General features: G+C 39.8%; 1 protein-coding gene across 2 annotated transcripts in view; it reads left to right on the forward strand.

The window, feature by feature from the left end:
- Positions 1 to 17663, forward strand: part of LOC128663468 (DNA-directed DNA/RNA polymerase mu) — a 146784-nt gene that overhangs the window by 44746 nt on the left and 84375 nt on the right. The window contains exons 6-10 of one of the 2 annotated variants that reach the window (XM_053717812.1): positions 756 to 803; positions 1385 to 1456; positions 9734 to 9854; positions 9953 to 10085; positions 10161 to 10263. In XM_053717812.1, the coding sequence (XP_053573787.1) occupies positions 756 to 803; positions 1385 to 1456; positions 9734 to 9854; positions 9953 to 10085; positions 10161 to 10263 (477 nt within the window). Of the gene's footprint in view, positions 1 to 755; positions 927 to 1384; positions 1457 to 9733; positions 9855 to 9952; positions 10086 to 10160; positions 10264 to 17663 lie in introns of both variants that reach the window. The other variant, XM_053717811.1, reaches the window with a different exon arrangement.

Genomic DNA, 17663 nt, shown 5'->3' on the forward strand with positions numbered 1-17663 from the left:
CTTTAATCTGCTTGCCCCATATTCCAGTGTTGAATCATAGGTACAATTACCACTGTTGTTCATGTCTGATGCCTTTGCATGAACTTCGTTTGGAGACACTTTTAACGGACATATTTTGACAACCGGGCTGTGTTTTGGAAAGCATTGGAGGGACACGCCAACTTTGACATCCTTGGAATACAGAAGGAGGCTGACATGAGACGATAAGTCTTGGGTGTTTTTGTTGCATATATGCTGAATTTTAACTTTTATCTTGTGAGTGGCCATTTGTCGTGTGTGTTATATTAAAACTGTTATTACTCTGCATTTGAGTCTAAGACTCTCTTCTAGTTTTAAAAGCTTCAAGTGCTCCCTAAAGACTCTACTGTTCAGGGACGCATACAACCTACGCTAACCTTTCCTAATACCAGTTCCTCTCCTCCACTGCAATCCCCTGAACCCTCTTAGCATGTAAGCCTAATAGTCCAGCTGTTAGTAGATCACCTTCTTAAGAGCTGACTACAACAGTGCAACTATTGGCAGGGCCCTCTACCATATAATTGTTTTGTTGTACTCCCCCTTTGTTTATAGCGCTGCGGAATCTGTTGGCGCTCTACAAATAACCGATAATAATAATAATAATAATAAATTCAAAACATTTTTGTTCTGTGGCCCCTTAACTTATCACCATACACTTTATTTGATTTCTTATGTAAACCTTTCTATGGCTCTAATGCTTCCATGTATCCGTGTTCACTTTAATGTCACCCACACAGGATTCATTGGAGGTCCTTGCACGGGGAGCATCTTACCAGGGATCAGAGGTTCGTAGCCTGGGCTACATTAGAGCAGCCTCTGTACTTAAATCTCTGACCTTCAAAATTCAGTCAGTGGAAGAAACCAAGGACCTACCATGGTGTGGTGGTCACTGTAGGACAATCATGCAGGTATTGGGTGCACATTCAGATCGAGCTACAAAAGGTGAAAATACTGTATATAGTCCAGATAGAGACCTTTAGTTTGAGAAGTGCATCACACGTTTGTTTGGTGTAATTTCTCAGTTACTGATTTTTAAAAAATATTAAGCTCCACAAAATGGGAGAAATATAAATAACCTTTAAATTATGCTTCAGAAAGAAATGTTAGGATATATCCTATCACTTTAAAGAAGCACACACAATTATCAGCATGGCCTTTAAATTAGTAAATTATTATATTATGGGACCCTCGGAGGAATCTTCTTGTGTTGCTTTTTGGAACCTGGTAGTTTTCAAGCACTGAAAGCTTTTATAGTTTCATACGCACTGAATCTTCCAAGTGAAAACTAGTACAGCCCCTTTATTAGCACTGTACAAGTTATTATCTTATATACAGATACCATTTATGTGACTGATTTCTTGTGCAGGAGATCCTGGAAGATGGAGTGTGTAGAGAGGTGGAAACAATGAAGAACAGTGAGCAATACAAGACCATGGAGGTGTGTATGATTAGGATAAAATAAGACCACAGTTGTTTGTGTGCAGGCATACATTCTCACACAGCTATCTCCTACATACTTAACAGACACAAACACATATATTCTTTTTAATATGAAGGAGGAAAAAAGAAAAATTACATGAAGAAAAAAAACAGGGTCCCGAAATAGTGTATTATCTGTATTTAACTTTAAAGAGAAGATAGTAAACAAATCACAAGTTTGATGGTACTCAACAATCAAGCATTCTGATTATTCATGGCATTCATATGTTTATATAGATAAAGATGGATATAAGTACAGTATATTTACAAAAGCTTGGAGAGGGAATGGGACCAAGTGAAAACTGCAAAAAGGTAGTTTTTATATAATTTTTAGTACTTTTATATACATAGTACTCTCAGAAAGATAGTACTGTAATCAGAAAGGTAACAGTTGTTGTTTTAAATAAATATAGACTATTATTTGTGTTTTTTAGAACACAAAATTCAAACCAAAGATGCAGGCAGTGAAGATTGTGACTAACTGGTGGAAAGAATTCTAATATTTAATACTTTTTGTTTTTAAAATAATAATAATGAAAAAGTTGTCTGGATTTTGGAATAATGCTGGATTTTGGAATTCCAGATTTGGGGATTTGTGTATGGGTATGTATGTATACTGCGCTTGTGTGTATGGGTATGTATGTATGTGGGTATGTATGTATACTGTGTGTATGGGTATGTATGTATGTGGGTATGTATGTATACTGTGTGTTTGGGTATGTATGTATGTGGGTATGTATATACATACATACTTTTCTTAAAGGGACATTCCGGTCAAAATTGAAATGCACATGGATGAATTACATCCCTTTTTTTTTTTTTTAAGGTTTCAAAAGCTTTATTGAAAACATAGGTATATTATACATAGTGGTCAACATAACCTAAATTGTAAGGTGTTTTTCCAAGGTAAACGGATTATATATATAAAATGTCCATGCAGCGGTCTCTTTTCCAAGAGCGTTGCCCCAGGGGGCAGGGGAGATCATCGCCCAAAACTGGGCGCAAGAGTGCAACAAAAACATAAATGAAGACGTATAGGTGAAAACAGAGGTACAACCATGGAGTATTGAGGTATGTGTGCGATCTGTCTTAGGGTCCCCTACTCTGAAGGATCTATAGCCCCCTCTGCCCAGGCTGATAGCATTAGCTCATGTAAATCAGTAGTGCCCTGTACTATGTGGTGGTATCTTTCCAGGTTAAGTAATAGGGTGACCTGCTGTTTCCAATCTGCGAGTGTTGGGACTGTTCTAGATTTCCAGTTTCTGGGAACCAGCATCTTTGCGCTGTTCAGCATGATCATTAATAACGCTTTGTGTTCTTGTTTATCCAGTTTAGGCAGGGAAAGGTACAGGAGGATCTTAGGGTCATTAGGTATAGTGTGGCCGAGGATGTTTTTCATGTGAGATAGGGTCTCGGTCCAGTATGTGTCTAACTCGGGGCATTCCCACCAGATATGGACAAGTGAACCTTCTCCACCACAGTCCCTCCAGCATTTCCCTGATGTCGATTTATATATTTGTTGTAGTCTGATTGGTGTGAGGTACCACCTGTAAAGGAATTTGTAGTTTGACTCTTGAACCCTAGCAGAGATGGAGGATTTTTTTTGTGGTTTGAAAGGCTGTCACACCACTCTTGGGGTGTAATCTCTGAGTTCAATTCCCTCTCCCATGCTTTGGTGTAGGTGGGAAGCGATCCCGCTCTGCCAGATAAAAGTGTGGTGTTTTAATCTTTTGTGAGCAGATTGTTTCAAAAGTTGTTTTTGGTCTTACAAGTTGATGCTTGTATTGGTGTGTGGCCAGATAGTGAGTCAGCTGGGCGTGTGTGAACCAATTTATTGTGATTTCGGGTATGTGTTCCTGTATATCCCCAAGCTTCTTGAGGTTGTGACCTTCTGTAATTGCCAAGATCGCTCTCTCTCCCATGCATATATTTTTACCGAGTCTAGTCTCTCTGAGGCCGCCGGTAATCTCAAGGTTATTGCATATAGGTGTAAGTGGTGAAGGGATACTAGAGATGTGTGTTGACGTGCTTAAAATCTTGTCCCAGTTCTGAAAAAGGTCTTGCAATAAAGGGTATTCCGTCGCCGTCTTTGGCCTGTGTTTCATATGAAGCCTGGCTGTCAAGCCCGCATTATTTGTGTTCAATATGTCACAATCCAGTTGAACCCATTCTTTGTTTGGGTCGTTTTGGCACCAATCTAGCAGCCTGTGTAAGGTAATCGCCTGTTTGTACGTGTCAATGTGTGGTACCCCCAACCCTCCACCCTCTTTAGTGAGGCATAATGTACGTCTTGCTACCCTCGGTTTGATTTCTCTCCAGATGTATTGGTCTATAAGTCGCTGTATATGATCTAGGTAATGTATTAGTAAGGGTATAGGTGTGGTTTGGAGCAAGTAGAGCAGTCTGGGAAGGATATTCATTTTCACTACATTGATACGTCCCAGCCAGGAGATCGATTTGTTTCTCCAGCTGGATAGGTCTGTGACCAGTTCAGGTTCTAATTTTTTGTAGTTAGCGAGGAACATTTCTTGGGGATCTAGTGACAGATATATGCCAAGATATGTCATTGCCGTCTTTTGTCTCTTTAAGGGGCAGTTTTGTATCAGTTTAGACAGGGACTCGGGTTTGTAAGTGACATTTAAAAATTCGGACTTACTTAGATTAAGATGGAAATTTGAGACCCTGCCAAACTCGGCGAATGACTCCAATGCCGAGGGGATAGATTTGCTAATGTCAGTGAGTGTGAGTAGGACATCGTCAGCATATAATGCCAGCTTGTGTTCCCGAGATGTAGTGCGAATACCTGTAATATTCTTGTTTGATCGAATTGCCTGCACTAGGGCCTCTATGGTGATGGCGAACAGCACGGGCGACAGGGGGCATCCCTGCCTCATCCCATTCCGTATGTTAAATTTGTCAGAGAGCATGCCATTTACCTTAATCTGCGCTGTTGGCTTGCTATAAAGGGAAAATATTTGTGCTGTGACTGTATTGCTGAAGTTCATCTTAGACGGGGTCGCCCGCAAAAATTTCCAGCGTACCCTGTCGAATGCCTTTTCGGCGTCCGTGGAAACGAGCGCCAAGGGTATGTGATGGGCTTGTGCGTATGCAATAAGTTGAAGTATTTTCAGGGTGTTATCACTGGCTTCTCTTCCAGGTATAAAGCCTACTTGGTTTGGGTAGATTAGCATGGGGAGGAACCTGTTTATCCTGTTAGCTAGGATTTTAGCGTATATTTTTATGTCCGAATTTAATAATGAAATGGGTCTGAAATTCTCTGGCCTGTCAGGTGTCTTGCCTTGTTTTGGTAGTACTGTTATATGCGCTTCTAACAAGCGTTCTGAAAAACCTCCTTCTTTCAGAACTGAGTTAAAAAGGAGGGCAAGAGGTTGCAGGAGATGGTGTATGAATGTCTTGTAATATTTTACGCTCAAGCTGTCAGGGCCTGGGCTCTTGCCAGTAGGCAAACTTTTAATAGCCAATTTAATCTCTTCAGTAGTGATTGGTGTATCAAGTGAATCTGAGTCCTCTTTGGTCAGTCTGGGTAAACAGAGGTTACTTAGGTATGAGTCAATATCCTTCTCTCTACTGTCATTGTCTAAGTTGTATAGCTTTTCGTAGTAAAGCCTAAAGGTCTCAGCAATGAGGTTGCTGTCTTTATGTATTGTACCCGTCCTGTCTACTACAGTGTGTACGTATGTGTTCAATTGTTTTCGTTTGAGAGCTTTCGCTAGAGACGAGCCTGCCTTATCATTGAGGTCGAAGTGTTTCTGCTTCAGGAGAGCAGCCTTTCTCTGATAGGTTTTTGTGAGATGGGTATTTAAGTAATTTCTGACTTGTGTAAGCGCTTTCAGTATTTGGGAGGAGGAGGGATGCTGTTTGTGTTCCCTTTCCCAGTATCTAATCTGGGCTAGTGTAGAATTTAGGAACTGTCTGTTATTTCTGTTGTCTCTCGCTTTGTGCTTTATAAGTTCCCCTCTTACCACACATTTGTGGGCTTCCCAAATCGTCGCATGGTTTATGGTGTCGGTCGTGTTCTCTCGAAAATAATGGTCTAGAGTGTCGTCAATGTCTGACTTAATCAGTGGATTATCTAGCATGGATTCATCTAGTCTCCAGAGAAAGGTTGTTATGGGTGTGGATGGCCATAGTATTTTGCATTGTACCGGGGCGTGATCGGACCAAGTGAGTGGTAAAATAGTAGAGCCGTCTATTAAAGTTAGACCCAATTGATCACTGAGAATATAATCTATCCTAGTGTATGTATGATGTGGGTGGGAGTAAAATGTGTAGTCTTGCGTGTCTGTGTTTGCGTGTCTCCACACGTCATGTAGTCTCATGAGCTGAATCTGTGAGTTTATAGTCTTAATAGTTCGTTTTGATGTGCAGGACGTTCCATAGGATGTGTCAAGTATAGGATCCAATGGCAGGTTAAAGTCGCCCCCTAGAAAAAGTATGCCTTTTGTGTGCTCAAGTAGTAGGTGGGAGATTTGCTTGAAAGCTATGTGCTGGCCCGTGTTTGGTAGGTAAATGTTGGCAAATGTCACCGGGTTGTTGAACATAAAGCCCGATAGTATAATGTACCTGCCATTTGGGTCCTTGATCATGTGGGACAGTGTGAAGTTAACGGAGTTGCGGAATAGGATCCCCACCCCACATTTTTTTTCCTTGCCCGAGGCCAGGTAAAATGTTCTAAATCTGTAATGTAAAAACTGTGGCTCCCTCCCTGTCTGAAAGTGAGTTTCCTGGAGAAAAATTATATCTCCTGAGGCACGATTTAACTTATTAAAAGCTATCAATCTTTTCTCCGGGCTATTCAGGCCCTTTGCGTTAATAGTGATCAGTGTGAGTGGTTTGGCGTTGTGTTTAGAGTCACCTGCCATTATTACTGTGTAGAACGGTTAATGGGGTGGTGTATGTAGGGATCGGTAGCTAGTGTGTACTGAAGGTTGTAGACACTATCCCACAAGGTGTACCAATATAATGAATAAGCTTTACCCTAGAATATGGAAAACCCAAATAATGTATCTGGTATGCAAACAGTGAAGTACAATTATCAAATTGTGTACAGGTAATATTATGTTATGCAAAACAAAATTGAGAGAAATATTAATCAGTAAAAAGTTTAACAATATACACAGCAATATAAACAGCAGATAGGCCTTAAGAAGCCTCTCAAAAGATTACAAACAGTAAAAAGAAAAGGTGGGTAGTATCCCACGCCTACAATCCCATAATAGAACTATTAAAAGAAAAATATATATTAAAGTAAAACTTACAATCTGAAGCCAATTCAGAAAAAACTAAAAGTTCAAGGTCCCAGCAGGAGGCGGCTTCGAACTAGTTGGTACTCACAGAGGTGTCCGCTGTTTCCTGAGCTATGTCCAGCTGAGGCGTGTTCCTTTCCCTGTGTCTTTCTCTTTGTGGCAGGCTATTTCTTCCCGGTAGGACACGGTGGTCAGTATCTTCCTGATGTCGCGGCTCTGTGCTTTTAATGTTGATTCGTAGGGTCTCGCAGAAGCGGGGCAAATCATCTTGAGTTCTGAGTATAGCAGTGGCATCTCCCTTAGTGGCGATGATGCTCACTGGAAAGCCCCATCTGTATTGGATGTTTTGTTCTCGTAGGGCTGAGGTGATATAGCTTAGGTCTCTCCTCTTCTGCAAGGTAGTGGGACTTAGGTCTGCAAAGATTTGGATTTTATTTCCTGCATGCGTGAAGTCTTTCTTCTGCCTGGCGTGCTTCATAATGTCTTCTTTGTCTTTGAAATTTAGAAGTTTTAGGATAACATCTCTCGGGGGTGCCTTTGGGGGGGGTTTAGCCCGTAGTGCTCTGTGGCCCTTTCTATAGGTATATCCGGCGCTCCCTCGTCTCCTTTGAGGGTCCGGAACATGTTTTGGAGGCAACCCTCCAGAGCCATGGGTTGTATGCTTTCATGAATACCTCTTATACGGAGGTTATTCCTCCTGCCGCGGTTGTCCAGGTCCTCAACTTTTTCAAGTAGGTGCTGGATTGTGTCTTCCTGCTCGTAAGCCAAGCGTGACATATGCAGAATATCGTTGCAAGTGGTGTTGTGGTTTTCTTCTAGGTTTGTAACTCTTTGAGTCACCTTTGTTAAATCTCTTTTCAGTTCCCCATACCAGTTTTTTACTTCAGACATCATTTCCTTGACATCATTTTTAGTGATTTCAGGTCTTCCTTAGTGATGTCGGCCGAACTGGAGGCTTGGGGGGGATTTATTCTGCATGTCTATCTGTTGTGGGATCTGTTTTGTTGCTTCAGCAATGGCGGACTGTGCAGGGTCGGTGTGTTTCAGATAATTCTGCATGGTTCTGGCATTGGTTAAATTATCCAGCTTTTGTGATCTTTTACCTGGCATGTCCAGGTTAGTGGTGTAGTAGGTTCCCCCACCCCAGGCAAGAATAATGTCTCTGGAAGCTCTGTATTATTTAATTTATTTTCCTTACTGCCAGTATACTATTACCCTGCTTGACAACTCTGTGACAGTCAGATTGCCTTGCTTTGCTGTACCTTGCTGTCTGTGGGAGTCTGTGCAGTAACTGTGTTTATGATATTACCCTCCTGCACCAGCAGTGTGGGGAGTGTAAATGGTTGATGCAAATGTCACAGTTAGGTCATAAGAAGCAAGGAAGAAGGTGCAGTGCCCTATGTCTCAAAAGTCCCTGTAAGAAGCAGCCCTTTATGGAGGCTGTCCCAGAGATATTTACTGGCTCAGGGCCTGTTAAAAATTCCCCTGTCTGCTGTGCAGTGTGTCACTTAGTGTATAAAGTGAAGGGGAGGGACCATACCGTGATGGCTGTGTGGCGGCTGTGTTACCCCCCTACTTGGCAGTCTTATATAACCCAGCATATGTGTCCTCCAGGAGGGAGCGTGTAAGGTTTGGGGTAATATTTAAGGAGGATTTGGCCCCTCTGCGTAGTCAGTTACTTTACTGCCTGTCGGTGTATTGCGGTGCGGTGACCGTGTTGTTTAACTACCAGACTACAGCTGTGTGGGTTTTCTGGGTGAGGGGTCACAGCTGAGAAGCCTCCTGCCCTCCCGGTAGCTCTGTAGTGCTGCTGTTCAGGTGGTGAAGTGCGCTCGTTATTTTCAAAGATGGCGCCGTCTCTCTGCACCAGGAAAGGAGCCTGTTTGAGCTGCGAGTCAGTTCAGTAGATGAGCGATCTCCAACTTCGTTATTTTCTTGCCCTTGTGTGCCGGTGTGCTTTGCCTCCTGCTGGCTATAATTAATTTGTGTAATAATGGCTTATTTTGCCGGGATTTGTTTGCGTGGGCCTAGGAGCTGTAATTTCACACAGCCATCTCTCTAAGCGGCCAAGCTCTGCCCCCCTGAATTACATCTTTTAATAGAAATATATTTACAATATACATCCATTGGCAAAAATGCTTCTAGTAAAAATTATCACTGTTTTAGTGTTAACATTTTTCTGTGCATGTGAAGCATAGCTAGATATCCTCAGTGCACCAGCATTTTAAATACTGCACCTTCTTAGAGATTTAGTGTGGCTTGTATCATGTTAGCAATTAAAGGGACACTGAACCCAATTTTTGTGTGATTCAGATAGAGCATGCAATTTTAAGCAACTTTCTAATTTACTCCTATTATTAATGTTTCTTCGTTCTCTTGCTATCTTTATTTGAAAAAGGCCTCTAAGCTTTTTTTTGGTACTGCATGCTAGATAGCATTTGTTTATTGGTGGGTGAATTTATCCGTCAATCAGCAAGAACAACCCAGGTTGTTCACCAAAAATTGGCCGGCATCTAAACTTAAATTCTTGCATTTCAAATAAAGATACCAAGAAAATGAAGACAATTTGATAATAGGAGTAAATTGGAAAGTTGCTTAAAATTTCATGCTGTATCTGAATCACGAAAGGAAAAAATCTGGGTTCAGTGTCCCTTTAACAAATTGAGTAAAAACCAAATGATACAAGCACCTTAGGCTATGTAAGCACATGCTGTGTTTTAAATGCTGGTGCATGAAACATACTTAAATACACTCTAGAAACAGCAATAGCTTTTATTGGAAGCAAAATGGGAAATGCACCCATGCGAATTTGATATTTGGCTGGAATGTCCCTTTAAATAAGCATATACATACATGCACACACATTTTAGATGTATTTTTATAGAAAATTAGTACTTGCCCTGTTGATTGGGACTTGCATGCATATCTAGATATAGAATGTTCTTAACAAGCCTTCCATTCATTTATAGTTGCTCACAAGTATTTTTGGAGTAGGAATACGCACAGCAGAGCGATGGTACAAAGAGGGCGTGCGGAGTCTCGAAGACCTGCAAAGCGCTGATAGGAATCTGACCGTGGAGCAGAGAATAGGTAAGATAAAGCAAATATGGGGGGGGGGGGGGGAATGTTTAAAAGATGTTGCTGATGTTGTGCAGTTGGTACTATTGATTCCCATATCCGTCCTTTAGGTTTGCAGCATTACACAGATCTGCAGACGCCTGTTACATGGGAGGAGGCAGAATGTGCAGAGCGTCTGGTGACAGATGTTTTTTATAGGTTCAACCCTGATGTCCAAGTGACCATGACAGGCGGATTTCGTAGGTATGAAACATTGGGAACCAGCATGATTACTTAAAGGAATGTATGCATGCTGAGAAGTGTCATATTTACTAACAGGGGGAAACAGCACGGACATGATGTGGACTTTCTCATCACACACCCTGATGAAAGAGTACTGAGTGGGTTGTTGAAGACCACTGTATCTTATCTGAACAGCAAGGTAAGATGGTGAGGCTAATTGTGATAGCTACTTAGTCAGAAGCCAAATGTTCTGTAGGAGACACAAAGCTATCCTGCTGTCAGTTTGCCTAACTAAACTCCAGCCTGTGTGCATGTTGTGTTAAATTAGTTATAATTGAAACATTTTACAAGGATGACTTTCTGCAGCACCTCTAACATCTGAAAACTACTTGCTTGATGTTGAAGTGGGTTTTGTGGATCAATTTGGTACTAATAAAACAAAATATTGACATTTAGCGGTTTATAATGTTGACCTGTCAGGTAAGAATGGGTTAGTTAGCGCAGATCAATAGGTGCTGCCAGGAATTGCACATTAAAACTGAGGCCTGGGTATAACAGAAAATCTATGCTCCTATATTAAACACCTCTTGCTTTTGTGTCAAACAATTCCACAGTTCTGTTTCCTTCTTATTATCTTACAACAATAAATGATATAAATTAAATCTTACAAATGGTAACAAAAAAGTGAAAAATCATTCATTATATAAATTCTAGATCTATACTATAACCTTCTTAAACTGGCTTTATTTAATGGGACACAAAGCTGATACATTAACCATTTACATAAAATGGTCAGCAAATAGTGCGTTTTTTTCTTCATAATTCAAGCGTATGATAATATATAATGTGCTCAGAATAGATTTCCTTAGAAAATTGTTTATTCTTTATAGGGTTTAAAGTAATGGTAAAGTATTAGTATCATAAACATGTGTATAGCAGGTTTTATATATCTATTACCTTCTATTCCTCTAAGTAAATCATTCCGACTTCTTATTCATATACACTCACCCCGCCAGTCCCTCTCGATACCCACTTTCTTTTTTTTCTGTGGTGTCTTGTTCACTACTGATCCAATTAACATATTAGCCATGCAGCTCGCATACTTCAATGGGCTGCATGATTTAGCAGCTACGAATGTGATTTGGAGTGCGAATGTGAAGTATCATCCAAAAGGGGATCTACTATTACATAAGTCAGATGGTCCTTTAGAAGGATGGGGTCAATGTACGTGCCAATCTCTCGGTAGCTGCTCTCAGCCACAGATTGTTATACTGACTGAGGGATATGGAACCTTCTGGCCGTACACTTTGGCAGGGGCAGCAGCAAATTGTTGGGCCAGTGGCCAGGGACAACTGCCTGCCTTCTACCGCTGTGGGAAGGACAGTGAATGTGTAACTGAGGGAGGCAAGGAAGCTGAGGAGGGGAACAGGGATGCAGGGGTGGATCTGCTTCATATCTACATTACTAGCCTGGCTATGAGGCTCAATAGATGTAAACAGTGTAGAGTTGTAACAGAGAGCAGGTGGGACCACTCTCTACATCACTACACTACAGAATATCAAATAAAAGGTTCAGAGGATGCCTAGTAACAGTCACAATAAAAATTATATTTTTAACATTGAATATAATTAAAATACATTTTTTTTTAGCAGATTTCATGGGCATGCTATTTACCATCATGTAACACATTCCTGGTATGTATGATTTACCATCTCTTTAACATGCAGAGTACAACCGTAACATACAATAATGTCCCTTCAATATCCAAAAGGTTATACAATAACCGTTTACATCTAATTTAATTCAAAGCATTATATAAATTAGGAAAACGATTAAATAAGGTGATTGATGATAAGGGGTAGAATACAAGTGGACCCCTTATTTTATAGCTATCGGGATATTTCATGCTATAATTAAAGGGGCGTTAAACACTAAATACATGTAATAAACATAGTACTGAGCTTATTCCCCACCTCCTTGTATTCATGGGTGCAGCCATGTTGAAATCTTTTCCACTACATTCCAGTGCTGACACCCAAGACAGAACATGCAGTTGTATGAGATATCATCACAGAAAATACAGCATGTCTGCAGAAAGCACGGGATACATGCAGGAACTGTTAGCACTTTAGCTTTGCAACGCTGGTCTACATCAGGCTGTTAAAACAGCGCTGTGCTTTGGCTGCACTGTGTAAGTTTTCTTTAATACAGTGCAATCAGAATGAAGCAAAGTGCTGTTTAAAGTGAAAAGTCAAATATGGAGCATCACTGCAAAGTGGCAGCATATTGATTGTTGACTGTCTCTCAGGGATTATTTTCACACACTCACCCTCCACCCTTTCTCGGTCTACAAAGCTGTGACTCCAGAATGTAAGACGATCTTGTGAGCAATGCACCTTTTTTATTACTACATTTTTACCTTATAATTATGTGATGTAAGACCAAGAGACAAGAAAACAAATTTATTCAAGAGACATTAAAAAACTTTCTTCAGTTAATCAACAAATTGCCTGATTTTAAAATGACCTTCACAAAATTTTTCTCAAAAATAAATAAACTCAATTCAGAAAGTGAAAAAAGTACTGCTTCTGTGGGGCTGACCTGTTTGCACATGTGCAGTAACTCTCCTTCGGATACATACAGTGTAACCTAGGTTCCATAATGGCAACACTCATGATTAGAGGGAGGTGCATTAAATTTCGTTAAAGTGATGGGGAAGTCTCCCCTTTATAAAAACAGATCTGGAATGTTAGTGATATTTCATCAGTTGTAAGGAAGATGCGCTATAATTTTTTTAATATAGATATGAAATTCAAATTCAGTTTGATTTGTCGCCCAATCAGCGCTATAGCTACAAAAAAAGATGCCCAAAGGGGAGAGTGCTTATTGGACAACAATTCAAACCGTTAGCTCACAGAAAAATTGGATTTTGAATTGGTGAATCTCATATCTATATTAAAAAGTAAGTTATAGCGCATCTTCATTACAACTGATGAATTAAACTCCACCTAAAATATCACTAACATTCCGGATCTGTATTTATAAAGGGGAGTCTTTACCATCACTTTAAAGGGAGTCTACTCCAAAAATGTTATTGTTTAAGAAGATAGATAATCCCTTTATTTCCCATTCCCCAGTTTTGCACAGCCAACACGGTTATATTAATATACTTTTTTACCTCTGTGATTACCTTGTATCTAAGCCTCTTCTGACAGCCCTTATCACATGACTATTTATTATCTATTTACTTGCATTTTAGCCAATTAGTGCAGTGTCATGCACAACTCCACGGAAGAGAGCACAATGTTATCAATATGGCACACACACATTAACAGTGTCTTGCTGTGAAAGCTAATAAAAATGCATGTGATAAGGGGCTTAGAAACAGGCATAAATGTAGAGGTTTAAATGTTATAAAGTATTTTAATATAACAATGTTGGTTGTACAAAGCTGGGGAATGGGTAGTAAAGGCGTTTATCTACCGCTTAAACAATAGCAATTTTAGTGTAGACTGTCCCTTTAAGTAAAAGTGATTTTTTTTTTAAAACAATGAAATAATTATTTTCTGCACCTCTTTATAAAGGTCAGCAGATTATGATAATGATTTTCTAAGGGAAACTATTTTGAGCAAATTTAGAAAATGATTGATCCTTTATAGGGTTACATGTTTGACAAAGAACAACACATTCAGGAAATCATAAACCAGATGACTGACCCTGTATTAACCAGCTTCATGCATCTTGACTACTATGAGAGCATTTATGACGCAATATCAGAAAATAGTTGAAGTAGAATAGCCAGAGAAAACCACTGCTTCCTCAGAACACTAACCAAACCGCTGGCAACTTCACGTCTCCCGGAAGCAATAATAGAATTAGAATAGGGGGCTGCATTCAGTCTGCAGTCAGAAGAACCAGCCATAAAGAGGAACATACATCCTCCATCTATTCTATACATTGTACTGTGCAAATGCTATTCTTGTCTCCTGGGGTAATATTTCTGGACCTTTAATTACAAGTAGTATGTATTGGATGTAAATGAAATATTGTAAGGATGTAAAGGTACCTACTGGGTACTTATATTGCATTGATATTTATCCATATTTTAATATGTCCCCCATTTGTGACTATCACTCATAATTGTATATGTAACTCATTCTAACTAATAAAACAAAGAACCGTATTGTTAGTGTAATCTAATTATTAAGATTTTTGTTACTCAAGGAAAATGTTCTGCAGATCAATACAAAACCCTATAATGCACATTCACTATAACTGTATGGAAGCCTCAGTGTTTAAAGGAACATTCTAATTTGTTAGAGCATGACATTTGTTTTGCACTATTGACACTCCAGCTCTATGTCGCCTAGATTTAGAGTTGGGCGGTAGCCGTCAAAACCAGCGTTAGAGGCTCCTAACGCTGTTTTTTAACGCCCTCTGGTATTTGGAGTCAGTCAGGAAAGGGTCTAACGCTCACTTTCCAGCCGCGACTTTTCCATACCGCAGATCCCCTTACGTCAATTGTGTATCCTATCTTTTCAATGGGATCTTTCTAACGCCGGTATTTAGAGTCGTGACTGAAGTGAGCGTTAGAAATCTAACGACCAAACTCCAGCCGCAGAAAAAAGTCAGTAGTTAAGAGCTTTCTGGGCTAACGCCGGTTCATAAAGCTCTTAACTACTGTGCTCTAAAGTACACTAACACCCATAAACTATCTATGTACCCCTAAACCGAGGTCCCCCCACATCGCCGCCACTCTATTAAAATTTTTTAACCCCTAATCTGCCGACCGCACACCGCTGCCACCTACATTATCCCTATGAACCCCTAATCTGCTGCCCCTAACACCGCCGACCCCTATATTATATTTATTAACCCCTAATCTGCCCCCCTCAACGTCGCCTCCACCTGCCTACACTTATTAACCCCTAATCTGCCGAGCGGACCGCACCGCTACTACAATAAAGTTATTAACCCCTAATCCGCCTCACTCCCGCCTCAATAACCCTATAATAAATAGTATTAACCCCTAATCTGCCCTCCCTAACATCGCCGACACCTAACTTCAATTATTAACCCCTAATCTGCCGACCGAATCTCGCCGCTACTGTAATAAATGGATTAACCCCTAAAGCTAAGTCTAACCCTAACACTAACACCCCCCTAAGTTAAATATAATTTAAATCTAACGAAATAAATTAACTGTTATTAAATAAATTATTCCTATTTAAAGCTAAATACTTACCTGTAAAATAAATCCTAATATAGCTACAATATAAATTATAATTATATTGTAGCTATTTTAGGATTTATATTTATTTTACAGGTAACTTTGTATTTATTTTAACCAGGTACAATAGCTATTAAATAGTTAAGAACTATTTAATAGCTAAAATAGTTAAAATAATTACAAAATCACCTGTAAAATAAATCCTAACCTAAGTTACAATTAAACCTAACACTACACTATCAATAAATTAATTAAATAAAATACCTACAATTATCTACAATTAAACCTAACACTACACTATCAATCAATTAATTAAATACAATATCTACAAATAAATACAATGAAATAAACTAACTAAAGTACAAAAAATAAAAAAGAACTAAGTTACAAAAAATAAAAAAATATTTACAAACATTAGAAAAATATTACAACAATTTTAAACTAATTACACCTACTCTAAGCCCCCTAATAAAATAACAAAGCCCCCAAAATAAAAAAATGCCCTACCCTATTCTAAATTAAAAAAGTTCAAAGCTCTTTTACCTTACCAGCCCTGAACAGGGCCCTTTGCGGGGCATGCCCCAAAGAATTCAGCTCTTTTGCCTGTAAAAAAAACACATACAATACCCCCCCCCAACATTACAACCCACCACCCACATACCCCTAATCTAACCCAAACCCCCCTTAAATAAACCTAACACTAAGCCCCTGAAGATCTTCCTACCTTATCTTCACCATACCAGGTTCACCGATCCGTCCTCGGAAGTGTTGATCCAAGCCCAAGCGGGGGGCTGAAGAGTGACGTCCATCCTCGGGCTGAAGTCTGGATCCAAGCGGCGGCTGAAGAAATCCATTATCGAGCTGAAGTCTGAAGTCCATCATCGGGATGAAGTCTTCTATCAAGCCGCATCTTCAATCTTCTTTCTTCTGGAGCGGAGCGGAGCCATCTTCTTTCCAACCGACGCGGATCCAACCTCTTCAAACGACGCCTACTCGCCAAATGACGGTTCCTTTAAATGACTTCATCCAAGATGGCGTCCCTCGAATTCCGATTGGCTGATAGGATTCTATCAGCCAATCGAAATTAAGGTAGGAATATTCTGATTGGCTGATGGAATCAGCCAATCAGAATCAAGTTCAATCCGATTGGCTGATCCAATCAGCCAATCAGATTGAGCTCGCATTCTATTGGCTGTTCCGATCAGCCAATAGAATGCGAGCTCAATCTGATTGGCTGATTGGATCAGCCAATCGTATTGAACTTGATTCTGATTGGCTGATTCCATCAGCCAATCAGAATATTCCTATCAGCCAATCGGAATTCGAGGGACGCCATCTTGGATGACGTCATTTAAAGGAACCGTCATTCGGCGAGTGGGCGTCGGTTGAAGAGGTTGGATCCGCGTCGGTTGGAAAGAAGATGGCTCCGCTCCGCTCCAGAAGAAAGAAGATTGAAGATGCGGCTTGATAGAAGACTTCATCCCGATGATGGACTTCCGACTTCAGCCCGATGATGGATTTCTTCAGCCGCCGCTTGGATCCAGACTTCAGCCCGAGGATGGACGTCACTCTTCAGCCCCCCGCTTGGGCTTGGGTCAACACTTCCGAGGCTTGGATCAAGACTTCCGAGGACGGATCGGTGAACCTGGTATAGTGAAGATAAGGTAGGAAGATCTTCAGGGGCTTAGTGTTAGGTTTATTTAAGGGGGGTTTGGGTTAGATTAGGGGTATGTGGGTGGTGGGTTGTAATGTTGGGGGGGGTATTGTATGTGTTTTTTTACAGGCAAAAGAGAGCTGAATTCTTTGGGGCATGCCCCGCAAAGGGCCCTGTTCAGGGCTGGTAAGGTAAAAGAGCTTTGAACTTTTTTAATTTAGAATAGGGTAGGGCATCTTTTTATTTTGGGGGTCTTTGTTATTTTATTAGGGGGCTTAGAGTAGGTGTAATTAGTTTAAAATTGTTGTAATATTTTTCTAATGTTTGTAAATATTTTTTTATTTTTTGTAACTTAGTTCTTTTTTATTTTTTGTACTTTAGTTAGTTTATTTCATTGTATTTATTTGTAGATATTGTATTTAATTAATTTATTGATAGTGTAGTGTTAGGTTTAATTGTAACTTAGGTTAGGATTTATTTTACAGGTGATTTTGTAATTATTTTAACTATTTTAGCTATTAAATAGTTCTTAACTATTTAATAGCTATTGTACCTGGTTAAAATAAATACAAAGTTACCTGTAAAATAAATATAAATCCTAAAATAGCTACAATATAATTATAATTTATATTGTAGCTACCGTATATTAGGGTTTATTTTACAGGTAAGTATTTAGCTTTAAATTGGAATAATTTGTTTAATAATAGTTAATTTA

The sequence above is a fragment of the Bombina bombina genome, chromosome 6, assembly GCF_027579735.1.
Source record: "Bombina bombina isolate aBomBom1 chromosome 6, aBomBom1.pri, whole genome shotgun sequence".
In the NCBI taxonomy this organism is placed as follows: Eukaryota; Metazoa; Chordata; class Amphibia; order Anura; family Bombinatoridae; genus Bombina; species Bombina bombina.